This window comes from Ambystoma mexicanum, chromosome 4q, assembly GCF_040938575.1.
Source record: "Ambystoma mexicanum isolate Mex_15411 chromosome 4q, UKY_AmexF1_1, whole genome shotgun sequence".
Taxonomy (NCBI): domain Eukaryota; kingdom Metazoa; phylum Chordata; class Amphibia; order Caudata; family Ambystomatidae; genus Ambystoma; species Ambystoma mexicanum.
The window spans coordinates 209,971,651-209,986,927 of record NC_090928.1 but is presented as its reverse complement, the minus strand read 5'-3'; the positions used below and the strand labels follow the sequence as shown (position 1 = coordinate 209,986,927).

General features: G+C 48.1%; 1 protein-coding gene across 1 annotated transcript in view; it reads left to right on the top strand.

Moving 5' to 3' along the window:
• Positions 1 to 15,277, top strand: part of LOC138467595 (potassium/sodium hyperpolarization-activated cyclic nucleotide-gated channel 4-like) — a 2,558,748-nt gene that overhangs the window by 1,007,473 nt on the left and 1,535,998 nt on the right. The window contains exon 4 of the mRNA XM_069607736.1: positions 986 to 1,121. Within this exon, the coding sequence (XP_069463837.1) occupies positions 986 to 1,121 (136 nt within the window). The remainder of the gene's footprint in view (positions 1 to 985; positions 1,122 to 15,277) is intronic.

Here is a 15,277-nt window from a genome sequence, read left to right as displayed (position 1 = left end):
GCTGTCAGCACAAAGTACACCATGATAAACATCACAGAAACTCTTTCTCACCTGTGGTCGCAGGAGAGGTAATGATCCTAGCAGAAAGGCTTCAAAGTCAAGTATTTGACTTTAGTAGAGTCACTTATATGTTACAATTTTACACAAAGGCATACTGGCCTACTCAGACAGTGCATTTGCTTTGCACCATGGTATACAATGTTATGTTAATAATATGCGGCATGCATGTAAGTCACCTGCTTACATTGGCATATATAGCCATGTAGATTTTCATAATCATTAACTACTTTAAGAACAACTGTTTCAAGACTTGCATTTTGGACTAGTAGTATTGAAAACTTGTCCTGTTCCAGAATGGCCATTGCTAGTCTCGCCCTTTTGAATGCCTCCTGTTTGGGAATCCTTTGTCATTCTGTAAATGATGCATCGGCATATTTAAGTAAGAATACACACCTCACATATTACAGTAAACCCTGTGCTAGGTCTTTAGACTTAACCATTCACAAAAGCCACACCTGCAGTTTCACAGTACATGACCAGTAGACTCCATCCCACTGACCAACTCAGGTAACAACTAGGAAAATGATGCACGCCCAATGGTACTTCAAAAGATCAAGCATGTCTCCTGGCTTCAATGCTACAATAGAGTTGGCACAGTTTATTGTACTCTCCAGTGCTTCTTGATGCCTTGTCATGTTATAACATAGCTAAGAATACAGATATTCATAGAACACATGATTAAAATGGTTTATTTAGAAAAATAATTCTACCCATAATATTTCATGGTCATCTGCTTTCCTAATCAAAGAGAGGCATCAATGCAAAACGAATCATTACATTTTTAGGGAGTTTGATATTTTAGTGATGTTTTATATTCTATCTATTTTCTCTAATGCATTTTTGTCTGAGTTTTTTCTATTTGATATTGAAATGCAGTGAGTTGATTTTGAAAACTGAGTACTAATATCTTTTTTGTATTTTGTAGTAAATATCTCCAAAGTCCTTCAACTGATTTTAATGATCCAGACACGTTAAAAAAATTTGATGTATCTCGAGTATTGTCTCTGTTACGGTTATTTCGAGTTTCAAGACTGGTGAGATATGCTAACTACCTAGAAAAGGTACGTTGTATAATCTTCAGACCATTAATTGTGATATACTACCAAACTACAAACAGGAAATGATGGAGAATGGATATGTTCATTTTGTTTTTTGTCTGTGCTGATTTCAGTGTCTCTAACTAGTATGCTGCAATGTTTTAAAAGAGTACTAAAGTGGTTAAAATAGAATAGGTTCATGTGATTCACACCATTCCACCGTTAATATATCCTTAGAATATCTACACTAAATGAGTATAAATAACTAGTAAACATGAGACATCAAACAATAGGTGGGTGGTTCCCATAACACATTGACACCAGGGGAAATAACTAAATAGGTCAACGTGAAAATGTCACATAGAATAAATTAATATTCATTACTTATATCAGACCATGACACCTATGTCAACCATTAGATATTCAAAAAAGATTTGTTTAATCTGCATCAAAAAATGAATTGGGTTGTTAACACATATACAATGTTAAAAGAATATATATGTTCATTTGTATTATAAACATACAATCACACCCAACTCTAGACAGACTTCCTTTCAGCAGTGCAATCGTATATGTATACAATTCTTCGTATTGAGCTTCCCGCTGGCTGTTACCACCTTCACCTGCCCTTTCCCACTACTCGCAGAGTCTTCTTGTTGCAACCATGTCCATAGTCCATTGCAAATCCATGCCATCTGCCGACCCCCGCCATCCCCTGCCTCCATTTTACCCCCCTTGATTATATACCTCAATCCACCACCTCTGTGTCCAGGGAAAACAGTCTATGTTAGTAGATTCCAGGCTTCTACCCATTCACTCCTTTCATGTATTCCTTCTTGCAGTGCCCTGTACCACACTGCAGTCTCTGCTAATGAGCACCTTTTCAGGTCTGCCCACCAAGCCTCTAGTTGGGGACCCTCAGTCGATTTCCACGCCATTGCTATTCATCGTTTTGCTAGTATGCAGATCAAATACCCGGGAGGATAGCTCAGCGGCAGCGTGCGCGTCTTGGAAGCAAGACGACACAAAGCAACAACAGGTTCGATCCCCGGGACCGCGCTTAAAAACCTCTGGGTGTTTAAGCGCGTTATAAATACGCAACTAAGACAAAAAAAAACACAATTACGCAACTAAGAAAAAAAACAAACAATCTCTGTAACAGTGCCTCGATGCCTGCGGGCTGTGTGAGCGCTTTATAAATGTTAAATAAATAAATAAAAATAAATCTTTCATTTTGGCATGGTGAGCAGCATGTCTTCTGGCCCCAGGCAATAGGCCTAGCAGACAGTCCTCCTGGTTCGCGGTCACTGACTGTACACCCCCACACCCTTGTCACCCTTTCCGCCACCTCCCGCCAGAATTTCCGGATCACTGGACATGCCCAAAACATGTGCATCATATCCGCCCTTCCCTGTGCACACCTCGGGCAGGCGTGATTGTCTTTCCCCGTTATATAGGTCAATCTGCGTGGGGTTAGGTACACTCTGTGCACTACATACGGTTGGATTAATCTGAATCTGGTATTTCTTGAGACTGGTTTGGTGTACTGCAGCACTCTCCTCCATTCCTCATCTGTTTAAACCCTTCCAATATCTAGTTCCCACTTTCCTCCCACACTCAGTTTTTTCCGCGGCAAAACTTTCCAGGAACAGGTCATACAGCCTAGAGACCATGTGTCCCACCTCCGATACGTCGAAAATGGTTTCTAGCGCCTCATTGAAGTCCACCGTCCCCTCTGGGCCTACCCATATTTTTTCAATTTGTCTAACCATGTCTATGGTTATGCCTAAAAACGGACCCCTGTGAAAGCTGTAATCTCTGACCAGGTTTTGGAAGTCTATAGTCTTGCCTTCTCGTAGTAGGTCTCCCACCGTAGCTACTTCTTTACTCTCCCATTGTCTCCTCAGTTGTTCGACGACTCCCTGCTCCTCTCCCACAACCCCCATCAAGGGGACATACATGGAGCACGGGTCAGAAGCTCCCAGGAGCTTCCCAGCCCTCCTTCAGACTTCCCTGACAAGTTTTATGAACCCTAAGGCTCCTACCAAAGCCGCCAGTTTTCTCACTCATAAGACTTCTTTTAGAAATTGTCTGCCTAGCATCAGCTGTAGCAACCAGGTGTCTTGTGTTGCCTGGCATAATCACCATATGATAATGCATAAGCCTATATATGCAGCTGCTGCCATCATACGCCATGTGCAACCTCATATCCTTAATTAGTACACTATATAAAACCCAAATAGATGTATGTGTAGTCATGGTTCAGGGAATTTACATGTGTAGTCACGGTTCACGGAATTTACACAAATCCACATGTCAACAAGTGGATCCCATAAATAGGCAACTGGAATTTCCAACCAAAAACACTGGGCCGTATTACATCTGTGCCGGTCTGGAAACAACAGTGCTGGTTAGCTTACCAGCACTGTTGTTTCTGCACCAACACAGTTCAACTTTGCGGGAGGTTGCCGTCCTGTCCGCCAGTGTCAGACCTGCTGGACGGACTGGCACCCGCCCGTGGAGTTCTCACAGAAGCACTGGCACCGTTGTTAACCGGCACTGGCACCTGATTTCCCGGCCACCAACTCAGAATAGCCCAGTATCACCAGGAAGTCAGGCGCCAGTAATTCATTACGGGTCCGGCGGCTACGTGCCGGTTTTACTGGCATGGTTACTGCCGGACCCGTAATGAGGCCCACTGTCTTAAAGTAGAAACCTAAGAAGACAGATGTTGTTTATGACAGGGCGGAAAATCTCATGGTGGTCCTTATCAGCTGTGAGTAACTCATGCAAGAAAACAAAAATACACTGTTATATAGAGCAGAAACAAGGGAAATTCACACTATAAAATCAAAATACCTCAGAAGTTTCTAAATAGTAATTCAGCAAATGTGAAAACCCCCATATGAGTCTGAACAGAAAGAACATTGGAACTATTCAACTGACATTTATACCAGAGCATCCCGACTAAAGGTGAAAAACACAAGGTTGCAGAGCGTATTTATAGCAAGAGTGGGAGATCTCAGTGGCTGCATGCCTTCCTCTTTTAAATAGAATTGTGACATTTAGATTTTGTCAAATTGGACTCTATTTGAATACTTGTGTATTCAGCGGAAAAAAATGGGTTAAAGAGATCTTATGGCTAAGTTGGCCTGGTAACCTATGCAATTCAATAAAACGTTTTTCTTAAAAGGATGCCATTTTTGAAATGCAAGAAAGCAAAAACCTAGTTTGGTATGTATTTTTTGGAAAGATTTGTGCAGATTCATCGAACAACACCAGAGTTGTAATCCCCCTCAAAAGTGCTCTTCCTATGTGAGTCCAACTTGGGTCACTTTCAAGAGAGAGAGAGAGAAAGAGCAAGAGTGAGAGATACCCTTTTTTAAAACAAGTGGGAGGTGTGGTGGCCTGCCTGGGAGAAATCCAGAGCCTGTCCTACCTCTGAGGTGGACAGTGGCAGTTGACAGGGCCGCAGTTCCGCCCCTCCTTCTGCCAGCATGCTTCTTCTCAGCCCTTGCCTCAACCAGATACCTGCCGATGTCTTGGTTTTTCCTACAATAAAGGCATTTGTCCAGGAAGCAAGCAGAGAAACTCATGAGAGAAACTAGAACAAGCTCGCCACCTTCCGAGTGGGGAAGATGAGAATCGCCAGACTGCCTGAGAAAGAGACATGCCGAGAGAGGCAGCAAGCCTGCAGACATGAATAGCCAGCTTCACTTGATACCACTGAAAAGGAGAGAGGAGCCGGTAGAAACGCTTGTATACATAGTCAAAAGACTATGATTGCAGGTCCTGCATGCTCGCGATATGGGACCAAAACCACACTAGACCATCAGAGACTAAACTGGGAGAAGTATCAACCCTCTCCAGGCAAACTAACTTGGGGATGCCTAACCTCAAGCTCCTTGATACGACTATGAACACTTACTGTGCTGGCCTGCCATGGATGTTCCATGGCAACCCCACGTGAGGAAAGTGGGTGGTGCTTAGCCCACTACTCATGCCTTTAAATGCAAATACATTCCCCTTGTGGGGCAGACAGGGCCAGATTTTCCCAGGAAAGGAGATTTATCCCCAGGGAGGAGGGGAAATATGAGTGCAACCCTGAAAGCAGGAGTTGGGGATTACTTAGTGAGGCCAGAGGTGGAGGTGGAGGAAGACCAAGAGACCAGCAGGTTGGGAGGAAGAACATACGGACTGTGGAGGTGACTTTTGGGAGCAGTTGACGTATTGGCTAGAAAGTGGAAGTTATTTTGTGGAGAGAGGGTGTGTTTGTGTGACAAGTGTTTAGAAAGGGTAGTGTAAGGAGTGTTATCCAGCCTGGGGTCTGGCATGGATTCACATGCTCATGAATATTCCCCGTCGTCAGGCTGGGAATCCTCGGTAAAGAAAAAATCAGTTTCAGTTTTGTTTCTGAACTTTCTACTAGTAACCAATCACTGGTCTCTGGGCCATACTGCCCCCAGCCAATGACTGCCCTCTCCCTAAACCCCTCCTCTGGCAGCCATATTCAGAATTTTACCGCACATTCAAGTGTTGGGAGTCCTCCTGCTGTAACTCTCGAGCTTTTACTGCGTTTTGCAAATTTTCAAAGAGATTTCATCTCGTTTTTCAGTCAATCGAGCCTCAAGCTCCACCGTTCTACTTCCGATCAACGGGGACCCGTTTCAGATTTTTTCTACGCCCCTCAAGGGCGAAATTTTCATCGACTTTAGCTTCTTGGAGACTTCCAGAAGATCTTTGAGGCCTACCCCGCGTGGACATGGCCAAGGAAAAAGGAAACACAACGCCCGGATCCAAGCTTTCCAGGAGCTCTCCTGGATGTGGACTGCAGAATGTTTTCAAGGAGGATGAACATTCTCGATGTCTCTACTGCCTTCATGAAGACAAAACGCACGTGGAGGAGGCCTGTGCGTTTTGCAAGAATATGTCCGAGCAGACGATGAGGGATCGTCGTACCCGCCTCACCAACTGGCTGGAAGGGAAGAGCACAGCAGTGGGTGAGAAAAAGAAGAAGACCGAGCGGTCTTCTAAGTCCTTTGAGGGCGCTCCGGCGATGGGGGCCTAACAAAAGGCTAAGCACCGCGAGTCCACAGGCACCAGGAGCGCCGAACGGTCGGGCTCCTCGGCTGCCAGGCAGGGCGCAATTTCACCGACGCCATCAACCACGAGCCAACGCTCTGGCTCGGGGAAGAGGAAAGCAGAGAACCCGGGTAAGCTTCAGCAGAAGTCCCGGTCGATCCCGACTGCAGCCGAGGGGGAGCGAAGCGTTGACCCTCCCCCCATTGTGAAGGCCTTGATTCACCCAGCTAAGGCCTCTATCGAGGGAGTCGTGGCGGCCCTGGCGAAGCCTGTGGAGGCTACCCCAGTGTAGGCGACCTCGGGTACTAGAGTTTCCCTGCCACCGCGGAGGGAATCCTCTTTTCAGCCCATCGATAAGACCCCTGTGAGAACCCCGGTGGCAAAAGGGGGGTGGGGCCTGGTGGCCATCACAGACACGGGTACTGCCGCTGAGGAGGGACTGGCTGGAGTCGTGAAAACCCCAACCAAGAAGTTCGAGGAGGTCCGGTCCCACGGGAAGGATCCCGAAGAGGCGACGAGAAACACGTAGAGGCAGAGGATTCCACTCCCCAACCGTCGTGCCCGTTGCAGCCGGTGGCGGGGCCACAAGACAACTCAGGGGCGATCTTGATGGCGATCCAGACCTTGTGTACAGAGATAAGGACAAGGTTGCCCTTACCACCAACGGACGACCCAGCGGAGCCTGGACCGTCAGAGAACCCTCCAAACAAGCGGAGGAGAATTCATCCACCCCCTAATTTCCAGCCTTCTCGGCCTGCACAGCCTTCTTCCCCGTCTCCTGAGCCGAGGGATGATACGGGAACAGAGACAGCCACGACGGGGACGGATGACGGTGGTGACGACGGGATGGACCTTCCATCACCTCCTGCTCGGGCCTCCCCACCCGACGAAATTGGCTCCTTCCACGCCTTGATCGCCAGGGCATCCGAGCTCTTCCAGCTCTGCCCTGTAGAAGAGAAGAAGGAAGGTTTCCTCTATCAACGACGGGAGGCCAAAAGGACGACGGTCCTCTCGGTCCCGTTACTCAACGACATCTGGGACGAGGGGCTGTTGCTCCTGAAGAACCCATCCACGGCCCCTGCCAAGAGAGACCGGTACGAGAAGAAGTACCGGGTTCCGGATTCCGCCCCCATGTGCCTTAGGGCGCAGCCTACCCCGGACTCGGTTGTCTCGGCGGCAGCCAAGAAGAAAGCGGCGGGGGCGACGGCGTCAATCTCCAACATCTCCGCCGGACAGCGAAGGGAAGAAGCTGGACGCCTTGAGACAACGGGTCATCGCGTCAGCAGCGACTACCATTAAAGCGGCCAATGCCCTCGCGATTGTGGCCCGCTACGACAGGGAGCTGTGGTTTAAGATCGCTCCCCTACTGGATTTCCTCCCGGATGACAAGAGGGCAGAGGCCCCAGAGATCCTACAGGAGGGAGAGGTGGCGTCGGACCACGCCATAACGGTGGCCACGGACATTGCCGGCACCGGCTTCCGCCAGATGGGCAACAGCGTTTGCCTTCGCCAGCGCGGTTGGCTCAAGGCAACCGATTTCCATCAAGACGTGCAGACCAGGGTCCTGGACATGCCCTTTCATGGGAACAATCCGTTTGGCAAGGCAGTGGATGAGTTGCTGCAAGCCATCAAGGCCGACACAGAGACGGCTCGTGCCTTAGGCGTTCTTTAGCAACGACGGCCGCCCTTTCGGGGCTCCGGAGTCAAGCAAGGTGCCTCCAAGGGATTCGGCGGCAGCTCCTCGACGTACCGCCAAGCGGCCCGCTCCTCGTCGCAGGAGGCCTACAGGGGATGCGGCAAGCAAGGAGGATCTCGTCGCCGTCGCCAAGGAGGCCAGGGGGGCAAGGCCGCCGCCAAGCAGGATTGAACCGGCCGTAGCATCAGGCCCCCACCTGAGCAACCCAGTGGGAGGCCGGCTGGCGAACTTCGTCAGCATGTGGAAGTCCATCTCCACCGACCGTTGGGTGCTGGATTCCCTGGCTCGTGGGCACACACTGGAATCCCGCAACTACTCGTGGAGGTACGAGCGATGTTAAAGAAGGGAGCCATCGAGCTCGTCCCAAAGAGGCTCTGGGGCTCCGGAGTATACTTGCGTTACTTCCTCGTAAGGCAAAAGAGCGGCGGTTGGCGACCCATCCTGAACCTTCATCGTCTAAACAAGTACATCAGGTCCCAGAAGTTCGGGATGGTCACTCTCCAGCACGTGCTGGGACAACTGGAGGAAGGCGACTTCCTATCGTCGCTGGACTTGGAGGACGCCTAATTTCACATCCCCATCTTGAAAAAACATCAAAAGTTTCTGCGATTCGTAGTCCAAGGACAGCACTACCAGTTCAAGGCCTTTCCCTTCAGACTGAAGTCGGCACCCAGGGTGTTCACCAAGTGCCTAGCACAGGTGGCGATGCGGCTGCACCAACAGGGGATCCACGTCTACCCTTCCCTGGACGACTGGCTCATCCGGGCAGAATCAAGGGAACTCGCCGTCGGACACACAAGGAAGACCGTCCAACTGCTCATGGATCTGGGATTTTCGATCAATTTCACAAAATCCCCCCTGGTACCATCGCAAGTCGCCCTGTTCCTGGGAGCCAAGCTCGACACAGTGGCGAGACTAGCATCTCCGTCGGAGGAAAGGACGAAGGCCATCCTATGCAAGGTTTCGTCTCCATGTGTACTTCACATGCAGATGTTTTTTCTTTTAATTCTGTATTAACATTTTAACCAATAAAAACATATACAAGTGATAACAATTCATAGTTCAATGACAGTGCCATCACAACTCATACTGCTGGTCTCTGTAATATAAGATACTTGCTAAACAATTCATTAATAGAAGAGAACATGGAGCCAAATTAAGAAGCATGGAAAATCCAAGAAACAGCAACCTAACAAATTCAACTAAGCAAATGCAGCAGTTGATGCTAATCTGTACAGCCCACCTATGCATGACTACTTCCAGTCTGGGCCATGAGGGAAGCTTGTGGGACCCTATCGGTGCTGCTCTTTGGATCAAAAAGATACTCAAATCCCTCCCCCTTCTGCATGATATCATCCATGGGCAAGGTCTCGGACGAGACCACAGGTTGGCATGATGTCCTCCTCTCTATCTAAAGTACTAAATATGACCCTCTCCTATGTTTCTGCCCTGACCAGCTGTGTGTCCCATGCATCTGCAGTCGGACTGAAAACTACCAGTATAAGTTGCTTAGCTACCAACAGAGCAGTGTTCAGTGTTCACCAATCTCTCCTTCAGCCCCGGCAGATCGTGCAAAATACAGAGATTAGTGTGCAGGCGTCCAGTACCAGCCCTGAAGGATCTTAAAATGTGTAAATCTGAGTCACGCCTCTCTAACACCACTTTCAAAACTGCTTAGCATACAGTGAGCCTTTCCTTCTGAAATGTGCTCCACCAGCATCTCCTACCATCTCCCCACTTTATTCTGGTCCGGAAACGAAGAGTCAATTGGGTGGCATATGAAGCTCTGATCATGCGCCTCTCCCCCTTCCAAGCCCCTACTAACTTGGTAATGGGTGAGGTCTTGATGCTAGCCTTGTGTGCCCCCACCGTACCACCTCTAGACATAAATTCAGTTGCCTATGCCTCCTGTGAGTAATATAAGGACATCCTCACTTCTTTCCCCAATGTATCCTCCTCTCATGTGGCCAAGTGAAAGGTCATTGCTCTTGGATCCTGACCCTGGGGGTGTATATGCAAGGGAGGACTACCTGGGTGGAGGAGACTTGGGGAGTGGAGAAGAGGCACAATTGACTGAAACATGGTATCCCCATTTCCCTTTCACGATGAGTCCAATATCCCCCAAGCCTTTATAGGATATTGGCAATCCCTTCCCTACTTTTCCCGTAAATCATTCCCCAGTAAACACCATTTAGGTACTGGGACCAGGAGGAGGCAACTAAGAACAATGCAGAACACCCAAACCAGCAATGGGTGGTCTAGTCCTTTTTGGACCAATCAAGCTGGCAGGAGGTTTAAGAGCAGGAAGAACAGTAAAAATTGATTCAGCTGTGGAAGCAGGCCTATGGACTAGAGCAGACCTCACCTGGAAGGCGGCGTGGCAGATGGAATGCTCCAGGACCCCTGGAAGATGCAGAGTGTTTGCAGCGGGAGGCAAGGCTAAAAGAAGCTGGATACCAGAGACGGACTATGGAAAAGGAAGCGGTGTTACCAGGCAAACCGTATCGTGAGGCCTGAGCTGCAGGAGATGCATAGGAGGCTGGTGCAAAACAACAGAGATCCGCTCGGGAGACGGAGCGAGGTGCCGCACAAGAGAGAGAGAGAGTTTGTGGTGGCTAGAAGCTTTGCTGGAACACTGTTAGCACCAACCAGTGAGTCAACCTAAACAGGGGGACACCGGGATGGCAGGCAAACATGTAAAACTTATGAAACCCTTAATGAATGCCAAACTAAATTAAAGCAAGTACTTTTTGAATATTGATCTGAATGAAAATGAAAGCAAGCACTTTTTGAATACCGATTTGATTGAAAGCAGTTTTGTGGAATTTCCTGATATAAGGACCTGGGTAATTTGAGAGAGAACAAGCATTGGTAAACAAACATTGACAAGAGCCATGAGAATATAAGGAACTCTGTAACTTTAGAGAGAGAGCACGCATTGGCAAGAGCCATGATAATATAAGGAACTGTGTAACTTGAGTGAACAAGCATTGGCAGGAGCCATGAGAATATGTGAAAATACACAAAATACAATATGTGAATGGTGGCAAAAACAAACAATGATAAATGTAAGGAACTCATGGTGGCAACAGTAAATACGGGCACAACTGATCACACTTCCAGGGTGTTTATTGAACTGTATATGCGGGTTGGAAAAAAGCCTAATCTAAGCCTAAATCTAAGATGGGAGCAAGCTACGACCATCAAATAATAATAAGGCAGTTCTAGTGGCATCTTGTCAAATAAAGGGGCCTATACAAAGAAAAACCTATTGCCAGTCCTTACGCTAAATACAAACAAAGCATGTGGCATATGGTTCACAGGAAAGAAAGAAGTGTTCACACATATTAAGTAAGGATGCGGCAGTCGGGTCTGCCTTCCCCACGTTTTGAGCACAGGACAAGGTAGGACTCTGGAGCACGGGACACACTCAAGCTTTCCCAGTACGAACTAACGGTTCCATTCTGAGTGTGTCAGGGCATTCAGTGGTTAAGTTCTTTTCTACAAAAAAAGTCTCTTGCCTCTGAAGGCCTGATGTCTTCACTAAAATAACTAACAAAATTTCCTTTCAGCTTGCACCTTGGGTGATACCTTTTCACCCTGGGATCCCCCTCGTTCGGGCTCAGATCCCTCTTGATTGTTAGCCTCCCTCTGCCGAGTTCACAATTGCTTTCAATACAATCTTCATCTGGACCATTCACAAATCTTAATGTCTTTTTCAACAGTTTACTGTGGACATCCATCAGTCGGGTTCACGCTTGTCAACACACTGTTAATCGTGACTTAAGTGGCGTCCCTGGTCTGCATCCCTCGGGTTCACTCTTGCCAACTTTTATGATGTGGGATTCGCTTCCTTCCTTTTCACAATCATCTATCGGTCAAAGGCTTTTGACTGTACAGAGGATTTTACTAGATGACCACTTTGACCCCCTTCTCGCCTTTCTCCCTAGGCCTTCTAATTACGGTAGTTCAACAACAGGATAATCGCCCAGAGTACCTCAAGTGAGCACCCACGTGTTGCTTGAATCTGCCATGCTGGATTTACCCTGGCATATTAATAGTTCTTTGTACTTTCTTTAATCATCCGCTTGCTACTTTCTTTCAATACAGTTTGGTTTATTATCGGCTCTCCCCTTGACTCACCGGCTCTGATGAACTACTTGTCTTTCTTGTCTGTGGAGTCAAGGCCGGTGCTCCTGGGCCACGCGTCTCTCCCCGGCTTGGTTGTCAGCAGAGGAGGCGCCTGTGTACCGTTGACATCTGTTGCAACACACGCTGATTATTGTTCGCAGTTTTAGGATTCCTTCTCTGGAGGTTTCACAGGCCTCTGTTGAAAAGGGCAAGGTCACTTCTCTCCTTGGTAACCTCTCAATTTGCGCAGTCTTTCTCCTTCTCTTGAACTGTCGTGCTGAGTTAGCTCTCTCGTTGTGGGGTCTGCCTTGCTCGTATTGTGCTCTCGTGTTCCACCTTTTATCCCTGTGTGTCATGTTCCGCTGAGCCCGCCCCTTTTGGACTTCATGGTCCATGATGTGCCACGGTGTTAACTCTGTGGTTCCACCAACATGGCCGGCGTTTCCGAAGCGCTGCACGCCAGCCCTCTCTTACTACGTTCAGCTTCCTAGAAAAAGGCCACGCCTCTGTGGCGCCGTGCGTCTCAACGCTACTGCTTGGTGTAGCTAGACGTGCGTTCCGAAGTTCATTGTTACCCTATTTTTCTTCTTTTCTTCCTGGCATTCATTTACCCTTTCCCCTTACCTGTTTTGTGGACTATTCCTGGTAATTCCTTGCGCTCGATCTCAGAGCTCGACTCCTTCGAGCTGTCTCATTGGTATCCTGGTTCCTCTCCCGGAGACTGAACGCTTCCGTTTGGAAGGCTGCAACCTCACGCTGGACTCCGAAGACCCGCGTCCAGGTTTATACAAGTCCCGGACCATAAGGAAGAAAGAAGCTAAGTCCAAGAGTGTCACAAGAAAGGAAAAACAGGTGAGAAGGGGAGAAACTTGTGACACTGTAGGGTAGGCAAGGGGCTGTCAGGTCAATTGTAAAACAGGTGAGAAGGGGAAAAACTTGTGACAGATTGAGACACCTAAAACCTGATACAAAAACAGATATATAAGCCGCAATCCAGGACCTCATGAGAGGCATGCAAGAATTAAGCATTGAAGTTCGTAACTTTAAGGCTGAGAATGCTGCATTAAAGCGGCTGGACTTGTCCAGACATTCAACTGCAATGGAAAGTATTCAGTTAGGATGAGTAGTAGACAAATACGACGTATCATCAAAGACTCTACGTACCTTCCTAGATTCCTGTTTGGTACACTTCACTTTCAAACCATACTATTTTTCCACTCCACGAGCTAAGGTTGGCTTCATGATATCCCATCTCACGGGCAATGCCTTAACCTGGGCTATATTCCCTTAGTTAATGCTGGCGATGCTCTCCTGGATGTCTACGATGGCTTTGTGGAAGCCCTTAAGGCCATGTTTGATCGCCCTGAGCTCGTATACAGTGCTCAGGAAAGACTGCTTGAATTCCAACAAGGGACCCAGGACATGCTCACTTGAAACAGCTAGTCAAAGAGGCTGATTGGTCCCCGGAAGCTAGCTTTACCCTCTTTCGAAGATGTTTAAATGAGGAAATAAAGGACGAATTAGCCAGAGTGGCTCGCCCTAGCTCCTTTCAAGCCCTCATGGATCTCTCTCTACAGATTGATTTCCGGATCCAGGAAAGGAAGGCGGAGAAGAGGAAATCTAAATCAACGTCGCCTAGACCAGCCACAAACTATCCTGGTACTAAAGAAGCAACTATTACTCAATTCTCTGAACCTGAACCAATGCAATTAGGAGCCTTCCGAGGACCTATTTCCCCCCAGGAAAGGACCTGTAGGATCAACAGTGGGCTATGCATGTATTGCGCCTCAGACAAACATCTTGTAAGGGAATGTCCTATAGCACCACCTCGGCGTTCGGGAAACGCCAGCTCCCGATCCTAGGCGGAGCACAGCTTCGGGAGAAAGATGTTTACTCCTCGTCTATTCCCTCCTTGAAATCTCCTGGACAGAACACTCTTGTGATCCTGCAAACAATCCTATCCTTTTCCAAAGAGGATTCCTACCCCATCCTGGCATTAGTGGACTGTGGTGCCATGGGCATTTTCATAGACCATGATTGGGTTTTTGAACATCACATCCCACGAGAAGCTAAAGAAGTTGTTCAACCGGTCGAAGCCATTGATGGCAGACCCTTGTCTTCTGGACCCATAACCCACCAAACCAAGGACTTAATGTTGTCAATAAACAATCATCAGGAAATTCTCAAATTTGACATTAAATCAGCTCATTATCCCTTGGTTTTGGGCATGCTGGACAGAAGGTTCCTTGTTTCTCGGTTCAGAATATTGCAAGTCTCATTGTTTATCTCTTACCACCTTGTCAAGCCCTTCAGAAGATCTCCAGGAACCTCAGCAACCCTCATTAACTGTCTCCAATATCATCCAGATCTGTAACGCTCACCTGATTCCCGCAGAGGCGCCGGTCTTGACTGGGTGAATGCCGTATCTTCAAAGGTGATGTGTAACACACGGTTGGCTCTTTGGGCTGGACCTCTGTGCACTGTATGTCTGACTCGAAGAGTAAGATGTCTGCAGATAGAAAATATGGGATTAATGAACTGGGGTTATTGGGTGCCTCTCTCCTCTTCCCTTTCTCTTCTCCTGTAGAACCCCAAAGGTTAACGCCCTCACCTTAGGTAAGTGAACGCCGAGCTCTCCATCTGCCTCGGGGCAGGGTGCCGTAACCAGTTTCTTCGCTGGATAAGGGTGCAGGCCTCTTGACCTCAGAGGACTGCTGTCCGTCGTTAACTGCACGAACGGTAAGTTCTGGGCACTTCAAATGTCTTAAAAGTCTTTTGTAATGATATCTCTTGTTTTGCAGGGTTCCGGCGATGGCGGATGGCGGGCTGATGAGAGTTGAGGATCGAACTCGCGTGAGGAATAGAAGCGCCTGGAAGCACGTAAGTAAGCGCTTGTAGCCGGCTTCACGATGCGCACTAACTGTCCCTTTTATCTTGCAGGTACAAGTTCGGAGCTTTAGAGAAGCTGAAGGGTGCTGGAATACCCACTGGATTCGGCGTGGGAAGGAGTAATGGCACGTGAGTAATAAAGTTGCCCAATGTCTTTAAACGCACCTTCTTTTGTCTTTCAGATGCGGGATGCAGCGCCGAAGGCCTCCGGAGCGTGCGAAGAGCTGGTAAGCTTTTGTCTTTCAGATGCCGGAATGCAGTGCGAAGACCTCCGGAGCATGCGAAGAGTAGGTAAGCCTTTGTCTTTCAGATGCCGGAATGCAGCGCGAGGCGTTGGTGACAGCCGATGGACCAGGTAAGAGATGCGCTGCCACTGAAGACC